This window comes from Magallana gigas, chromosome 5 (genome assembly GCF_963853765.1).
Source record: "Magallana gigas chromosome 5, xbMagGiga1.1, whole genome shotgun sequence".
Classification (NCBI taxonomy): domain Eukaryota; kingdom Metazoa; phylum Mollusca; class Bivalvia; order Ostreida; family Ostreidae; genus Magallana; species Magallana gigas.
In genome coordinates, this window is record NC_088857.1 from 31,949,323 (window position 1) to 31,958,703 (window position 9,381).

At 31.2% G+C, this 9,381-nt stretch overlaps 1 protein-coding gene across 3 annotated transcripts; it reads left to right on the plus strand.

The window, feature by feature from the left end:
• Positions 1–1,065: 1,065 nt before the first annotated feature.
• LOC105344633 (heat shock 70 kDa protein 12B) lies at positions 1,066–7,540 on the plus strand. 3 transcript variants are annotated; one of them, XM_066084421.1, is made up of 5 exons: positions 1,066–1,204; positions 4,132–4,499; positions 4,693–4,914; positions 5,291–5,435; positions 5,695–7,540. In XM_066084421.1, exons 2-5 carry the CDS (start codon positions 4,146–4,148, stop codon positions 6,744–6,746), a joined length of 1,773 nt encoding a protein of 590 aa, XP_065940493.1. In that variant the 5' UTR covers positions 1,066–1,204; positions 4,132–4,145; the 3' UTR covers positions 6,747–7,540. The 3 variants fall into 3 exon arrangements, with proteins under 3 accessions (XP_065940493.1, XP_065940494.1, XP_011450748.3); XM_066084422.1 differs by lacking the exon at positions 1,066–1,204 and adding an exon at positions 1,422–1,544; XM_011452446.4 differs by lacking the exon at positions 1,066–1,204 and adding an exon at positions 2,639–2,942 and having other exon boundaries at positions 5,695–7,539.
• The last annotated feature ends 1,841 nt before the right edge of the window (positions 7,541–9,381 follow it).

Here is a 9,381-nt window from a genome sequence, read left to right on the forward strand (position 1 = left end):
GCATGGTCACGATTTTGGTTAAATTCTATTTTTCTGTTTAGGGAAGAATTTCTAATGATCACACGAAATTTGAGCCAGTCGTAGAGTTATAAGCAAGATACAGGTCTCACAATTCTTTGTCATGTAAACAAGGCTCGTGCCCTGTTTTTGTTCACATATGTTCAATATACCAGTAAGAAATCTTTTTGAAGCTAATTTGTTTACATTTATTTTCATTTAACCATTATACATAAATAGTTCCTAACTCGAACACATTCAGTTTAGGTGTAAAACTGGAATTTTCACATCAACATTCAAAATATACACAAAAACTTTGTTTACATAGCAGATAATTGTAAGCTGTTTAACTCGCTTATAACTCAATGAATGACACTCACATTTTGGCTGCCTATTAAAAATGCCTTATTGAAGCATTGTAATTTTAAAAATCGGAAAGATAATTTTCGACCAAAATCGTGACCATGCCCCTTCAAAAGCCCGAAGTTCTCTTTTTACCATAAGTTGACACATTTGGCTCCTTTACTAGGTACTCAGGTTACCGTCAAGGTATGTAGGCCTCTTGTTTTTGTTTATAAGTAAATAGTAAAGGGACAATACAGTACGAGTTCTTTCCGATTTTAATAAATAGTTAACCAAATTAATGTCGTGCATTACTTTGTTGTGTCAAACAATTAAAGAACGATATGTAGCTATAGGAAGAAACACAACCCGCACATGGCCTGTTGTATCGTATAAACTTGTTATTGAGACTCTATGATTCGTACGCCATCTGATATAATAGATCATATCAGGTCATGTATCCTTCTGTTTACATGGAATAACTGGTTGGCCATTGTGTCTGAACATCATGCAACAGGAAATATTTGAAGCATTCTATTGCAAATGCAGGTTTCACGAGTCACTCAAATTTTCACTAAATGCATATACATGAATGTGATATTTTAATTCCTGATCTCATGTTACTGTTAGTAAAAGGTATTTTAAATGCCCTTGGGTATTGAATTTGTCCTCTACTCCCTGACTTCTTCATTGACTGGGTACATAACAAAAGCGCTTTTATGACTCTGAATTCAGAGTTGAACTCATTTTCAGAGAAAAAATAGAGTTTCTGTCTGTTTCCTTTATGCACAATACTAGGCGGATGTTAAAATTAAAAGTTTATATGCAGACAAATATGATAAGAAAATTGTGTTCCTTTTCTAAGGTAGGGATGATTTATTTGATCCAATAATTATCTATGAAATAATAGATTCAGATATAGTCATATTTCATTTTATAATATGGGTCAGAAGTGAAAGAATCGTAATCATAATTATGATTTATAGATAAACTAGGAATAAACTTAATCCTCTATCTGTATTATTTCTTATGAATCGATTTATAAAATAAAAACAGAAAAATGATTCTTTATTACAGGACATCTACGTTGTCGTTGCACAATTGCACTATCAAATATTGAAATTATTCAAAGGTCTATAACATACAATAGATGGATGTAACTGTAACAATATAACACATCGGTGTTGACAACTTTAAATATTGATGTAAGTCATAAATGAAATATTGTACAAACATCAAAGTATATAAATTATATATATTCATACACTTAATCTGTGACAGTAACTCCTCTGGTCAGAGTCACACAGAGAAGTGGTTGATATGTTAAAAAAAAACAAATATAATAATTCTGACAAAACTGAGGTAATAATTTGTTTTTAAAAAAAATATACAGGAGCAAGCCACTGAAATTAAGATACTTGATAGTCAACCCCACTGTTTTCAGAAAGCATTTAATTGGAATTGTGTTTTTTAATTAAAGAATAAGATATTACTATTAATATATTTATTTTACAAGCTCATACTCCTATGCATCATTTCATACATGTACATGTATATTCATCCATGACATCCAGAAGTCAGGGACGGGCATCAATTGAGAACTTCAATTAAAATGATATGAAAAATAAGATATAAAAAAAATTCGCAGCAGATAAAGGCTAAAATTTGTTATATCAATATGAAAGCAAGCCAGTTCAGAAAAACCAAGATCGAGGGGAAATTTTACCATGGCGTTTTGGGGTGGGAAGGTAGCACAAATGGACCAAAAGTGACATTGAAAATGTAAATTGACATTTATTACAATTTGTCCTGTATTCATTGTATTATTGTATTTGATGTAGTTTAAGATACTTTGCACTATAACTGTGTTTGACGTTATAATCAGGTGAACGGTGTGGTCTATGTGCCTTTTGTGTGTGAACCACCTTGCCGTCGTAGCCCAGTATCGTCCTCACAAACACCAATACAAACTGTGTATTCATTTTTTTAGTTTGGGAAATCGTAAATGGTTTCAGTTTCAGTTTCAAAACTCAAAGAACATATTTGAGTAAGGTACAATGCTTTGACATGGCGCTTCGAGTGCTCTCTGACATGATCTACCATCGTGGATTATATCTCTTATACAAAATACCTCAATGTCTAGTATTTCCGATTGTCAGAAAAAGTAAAAAAGAGTGTCTTCTGCAAATGCAGGTTTAATGAATCACTACAATTTCCCCTAAATGCATTTCCTGGTATGTGATATTTAAATTTCTTATCTCATAGGGGTGTAAGTAATAGGTATTTTAAACGCCCTTGAGTATTGAAATTGTCCTCTACTCCTTGACGTCTTCGTTGTTGTATGACTGGGTACATAATAAAAGTGCTTTTATAACACTGGATTCAGAGTTAAACTCATTTTAAGAAAAAAATATCGCGTTCCTGTCTGTTTCCTTCTTGCACAATACTACTATTCAAGTCGGATATTAAATAGAAACAACACAGCAGTCACAAAGGATAACAATACGTCACAATACTTAGTACTCAATGCGGATGTTAAAATTTTTATAAATTTACATGCATATGAGGCAGATATGATCAGAAAAGGACTTTTCTTTTTTAAGGTAAGGATGATTTATTTGATTCAATATAATTATCAATGAAATAAAAGATTCAGATAAAGTAATATTTTATTTTATAACGTATACATGTGGGTCAGAAGTCAGAAAAAAAATTAATAAAGGGCAAATTAAAGTAATTTGATTTAATTGATTGATTTCAAATGAACGATAACAAACACTCAAATGTATGCTTAAATAAAACACATGAATTACATGCACTAAGAATAAGAATAGGTTCAATTTTTCTTAGAACAAAATTAGGTCAGAAATACATTTAAGGATCATTGAAAATTTAAGAGATATTAAAATAAACAGTATTTCCTTTTGAAATGGCATCTATTTCTCCGAATGTTTTTATCAATAAAGATTCAAAAGGACCAATTTATAGATTGGTCAACTATTTTGCATATCACATACAGGTACAAAACGGAGTGAAATGTATATCATCCTTTCCGAAATTTAATCCCTTTTTTTTAATTTCGTCTATTCACACGAAGAGTTTTCATAATCATATTCAAATCTAATATGTTTAAAGCCTTGACAAGCAATCTTAGACAGAGTCCAAAATGCAGGTATAACTTGTTCACGAATGAATATAGCTTTTATACTGTTGTGTATGAAAAGACATGTGGTGAAAGATATCGGATGTATCACTTATTTCGCTCTTCTTATTAGAGATAATGTAAAACTTTTTGCTTGTAATCTCCCTAGATCTATAGAACTACTCAACCTTGATATGATAAAAAACATTTTACGTTATTCATGAATATTGAAGTGAAAATGCATGTTTGTAGTTTACAACGGATTTAAATTAACGGGGGAAAATAGAAAAAAAAATTATTGAATCAGAAATGAATGTAACCAAATCAAAATGTTTTGATGAAAAAATTGAATAATTTCAATATTAATTAGTGAAATTTTGCAACGACAACGTAGATGTTCTGCAATAAAGAATCATTTTGTCTGTCTTATAAATCGATTCATAAGAAATAATACAGATAGAGGATTAAGTTTATTCCAAGTTTATCATTTTATTAATCATAATTATGAATTAATGCAAATGAGAGCAAAATCATCGAAATATTCCTTTGTTTAATAATATACGTTTTACTTTAACAAACATCAGTCCATACCTTCTTCGCTGATCAAATTTCATGGATATAAAATGTATATGCTGATATTAAATTTTCAGTAATCCTATGAAGAATGGCAGAAGCAAATTCTTCAATGTCGTCTGAGACAAAATCAAAAATCAATCCAGATGAATTCCTCTTTGTCATTGCTTTGGATTTCGGAACCACATATTCTGGCTATGCATTTAGCTCAAGAAGTGAATTTGAAGACAATCCTCTGAAAATTCAAAACAATCAAGAATGGATTGCAAGTGGAACGTCCTTACTTTCGCTGAAAACACCCACTTCACTTCTGATTAAGAAGGATGGAGGCTTTGTTGCTTTCGGTTACGAGGCAGAGGACAAATTCTATACTGCGCTGGAAAACGAAAGCCATAAAGATCTAATGCTTTTCAGAAGGTTTAAGATGAAACTTTATAATAAAATGGTAAACAATGTTTGTTATTAAGAGGATCACAACTGATTTATCTTAAATTTGCGTTTTGAAAGAAAAAGACTTTCTATATTACAAATGTATCCTATTTAACGAGACCTGTATCTCATAATTATGCATTTTTTTTTTAAATATTCGAACGAATTTTCATTATGATGTTATACATGATATGCAAAGTGTTTTAAAGGGTATAAACGAAAGCCTGTTGATAGAAGATGTGACAGGAGAACAATTTCAAGGAAAGCACATCTTCACGATTTTCCTTAAAGCGTTAGCAGACCATTTCAAGACGAGCATTCAAAAGCAAAAGCTTACCATAAATTTGAGACATGACCTCAAATGGGTATTAACTGTTCCTGCTATCTGGAGTGAAGCTGCCAAGAAATTCATGCGCCACTGTGCAATAGATGTAAGTTTGTGGTCTGATGTTAGTGTATTTCATGGAATATTCATTTTAAAATAGTTAAGCATGATATCCATATATTCACATTGAAAAGCATTTAACTTGATAATTATTGCACATTTGTTTAGTCAAGATATAATACACAAAGATGTCTTCAATATGAATACCATGCCATTTAAACGCTTAAGTATTTTGTCGATGAAATCAGCTTTAATAGTTTGTGTGTACATGTAGCTACAGGATACAACATCTTGGAACAACCAATCAAATCCAAAACTATATATATATATATTAACATGTATATATAAACATGTATCCTATTTAGATTTTGCACTCATTACTCGTCAAGTATATGTAAACAAACATGGTTGTATCGAACTAGGCTGGGATACCAGACGAAATGCTGATGATAGCCCTCGAACCTGAAGCTGCCTCCATTTACGCAAAATACTTGCCAATCGAAAGGTACCCAAATGGGTTTGGAATGACCAAAGACGGAACCAGATATATGGTGGTTGACATAGGAGGTTAGTTTATCATTATTTAAATACTTTACATTAGTGTTGAAAATTAAAGATGGAGATTTTAAAAAATATAAGTACTAGTTCCATACTAGATTGCATTGTGTAATATGCATTGGTAATGACATTCAAAGAATACGCATAACCTAAACACAGGAAAACAAGTTTAACTATCTTTCTCACAAAAGATATCATTCACTACCTTTAAGTACCTGCATGTTTTGTAAGTGTTACAAGAATTATAAAGCAGTTGTTTTATTTACAGGCGGCACAGCTGATATAACCGTTCATGAAAAGGTAAAAGGGGGTAAGCTACGAGAGCTTCATCAAGCTACGGGTGGGGCTTGTGGCGGGACAGCTGTTGATGCTGCCTTTGAGAGCCGCCTTAATGACATTCTAGGAGAGAAAGTCATGAAAAGGCTCCAAGAAAAGAAAACAGAAACATATCTAGACATTTTTCGTGAATTTGAAATAGCCAAACGAGCTCTTCATCCAAATAAAACAGGCACTATTCGAATGACGATTTCCTTTGTAAGTCTGAATGAGCTATGCCAAGAAATTGAAAAGAAGACATTGACAGAAATGTTTGAAAATGTAGAAGGAATGTACATAAAAGGAGATAAACTGCATATTGATGTGGAGACCATGAAACAATTTTTTAAACCATCAATTACAGAACTAATCAACCACATGCAATCTATAATGGAAAATCCACAAGCAGATGGAATATCTATGATATTGCTTGTTGGAGGATCGGCTGATTCAAAACATCTCAAATCAGAAGTGGAAAAAGCATTTGATTCCGTTCAATTGATAGTCCCCCCAGAGGCGGGATTGGCAGTACTTAGAGGGGCTGTAATATTTGGTCACTGTCCAACGGTCATAATGTCCAGAATTTTGCGTTTCACCTACGGAACCGCTGTCGGCAAAGAATTTGATCCAGCCATCCACAGGGAAGATAAGAAGGTTACAATAGACGACAAAGATATGTGCGTTGATTGTTTCTCTACTATAATCAGTGCTGGCACTGAAATAGAAATAGGACATAAGGAAATGGCGAATTTTTCGACCACTTCTTATTACCAAGAACTTGCGACGGTCAAAATATTTTGTTCCCCACATAATGAAGTTCAGTATACAGATGATGAAGGATGCTTTAAGCTTGGTGAACTGAGTGTTTCTTTGGATGGAGACATTATGACTCATGACTTTGACGTTATATTCGTCTTTGGAGATACAGAACTACAAGTGATGGCGATAGAGCATGGCTCAAGCACTCTTAGTGCTTGCACGCTTAAAATGAACGAAGAGTCATGAGTATATTAGACATAAGTTAGAGTAAGAACAAGATGTCCTAATGCTTAATAATAGAGTGAACTATATACATGTATATATTATTTATTGGAACTATGTAAATGAAATGACAATTTTAAATTATAGGAAAGGTTTGAAATTATTTCGAACAATTATATGTAATGTCTTTTTTATGGGACTTGGACACGATAAGAGATCAAAAATTTTATTTTTATTTTTTATGTATAAAATGGTTTACTTGTGTATTTTAAATGATTGATCAAAATATTGAATGTTAAAAGTCAAGTTACAAGCGAGATACAGACGTAAGAACTGGTTGATATGTAAACAAAGCTCGAGTCCTATAGTTGTTTACAAAAAAATAATGTAGAGAATTACCATTTCTTAGACTAAATGACATGTAAAAAACAATTTAAACTAACTCAATTATTATTATTAGGTATTACGTAATACCTTAATTAAATTTAAAGTCATCTGCTCGACAAATGAAACTTACAAATTACATTTGTCTCTATATTTGTTTCTAGAATTGTCTCGCTTATCAAAGAAAGTCACCGCCTGGAGAAAAAATGAAAAATTGTGTTTGTTGATATACATGTATAATATTACATAACTCGAGGATTGTGATTGCAGACATTTAATTGAATAGATTTAATTATAACAAAACGTTATTTATATGAATAATTGAATATTGGTATTTGCGATATTAAAAATTTTTTTAAAAAATAATATCGTCCGAATTACATTATCTGCAATCAATTTTGTGCAAATAAAAAATCATAGCAAATCAAATTGTTTCATTAATTTAACTACAGGTCAAAAATTAAAAAAAAAAAGCAAAACTATTTATTTTTCATGATAAAAGAAAATAAATGCATCAAACACTGAATAAAAAATAAAACTCTTTCCATTAACAAACGTTTGTCATGCAGACACTAAAAATCATACCATATAAATACTCAGCCAAACGTAAAGTGGTTATAGAAACCCCCCAAAAAGTAAAATCTTTTCTTATTATTTATCAAATATAAAACTGAAGCAAGATTATATAAACCTCAAGTTTATTTATACCATGATCCTCGATAGTCAAATGGGCGATGATTACAGGTCCAAATTGAAGTTCTAGAGGAAAAAATGAAGGAAACAAATTGTGAGTGAAATAAACATAGGATATTTTTAAAATCAATAATTTTAAAGTGTTGAGGGTCAATATTTTGAACCCCTCTCCAAATGCAATTACAACATGGGGTAGCGGTTTCGTCAAGTCGAATCCCTTGGGAAAAAGAAGTTTCAATAGTAAGGGATTCATTGATTCATTCTTTAAAAAAAGTGTAGGCTTTAATATCGGAGGCGATGATGCAGGCAATTGCAATGAACTATAAGGTATTTTGTTTTTTTATTCCCATGGATCATAAAACAACAAAGGGGGCCAAGTTTAGAAAAGAAAATTATCCTTTAAAATATTTTTAAAAAAAATTAAACATAGGCTTTAATTAATATGTGAAAGTAAAAGTAATGGAAATCATTTAAATAGTTACCATTTTTTATATAAGGTAAAAAAAAGTCACTTTATGGTTGTATCGGATTGAATAAATTAAATATTAAGGGAGCTGGTTAAGTTGATTATTGTTGCCCGGGTAGGCAATGTATTCCATGGGCCTCTTTTACAGTGTAGCCAACGGAGCACAGTCCTTATTCAAACTTTCACAATTGCAGATTTAAGCGTCTGATATATTCAAATCTAACACTTTGTGATTTTTTTTTCTTTGGATTTCTTCTATGTTTTAATAACGCCGTATTATACATATATGATGTAAAACTAAGATTGTTGGTAATTTTTCATTTAAATGGATGACAATTAAGTAAAGAAAAAATACCCAATCTAACTCTTCTATAAGATTGGACCATTTCTATAGAGAATCATCATTTTGCTATATTAGGGAGACCCTCTTGTTGTGTGTAATACAACAAATTTAATGAGGTTTTATCGACTGTTTTTAAAAATATAATTTCAACCCCCCCCCCCCCAAAAAAAAATCCATATAAAAGAATTAACAGCCAATATTGGTGTCTTATTTAAGAAATCATTTAAAAATGATCCTTAACGTTTTACCAATAATATATTGGTGTGTCGAGTCATCTTAAGCTTGAATTTATATTATGCATTTGAATGTGCAATGTGCAGAGAATCATATTAGACACCAAGTTAAGACATTTAATTCTTTCAACTACAATAATTGTACGTAGTCTTAGAAAAGTTTCTGTTTCAAATCAGTAAACATATGACAAATTTTGTTGATTTTCAATTTAATTGAGTAGTATGTTGTAGATGGGGTTTTTTAAAAATCACATTATGTATGTAAAGTTAGTTTAGCATTTTCATACTCGAATATTGTAGAATCAATACCATAATACATGTATGTCTAGTGACCGCATCATTCTTCCATATAAGATAAAAAAAAAAAGACATTGACAGTGATATATTCTCAGCTTTTACGGGGTTTTTTTAACCAAGTTTAACTTGTATGACTAAGACTGAGAATATTCAAATATTATATTTAGTCCATCACTCAGTACCTTTCGTTAACAATCAACACTTAATGCAAACCACACCACTGCCAACAGGATAATAGGAAAA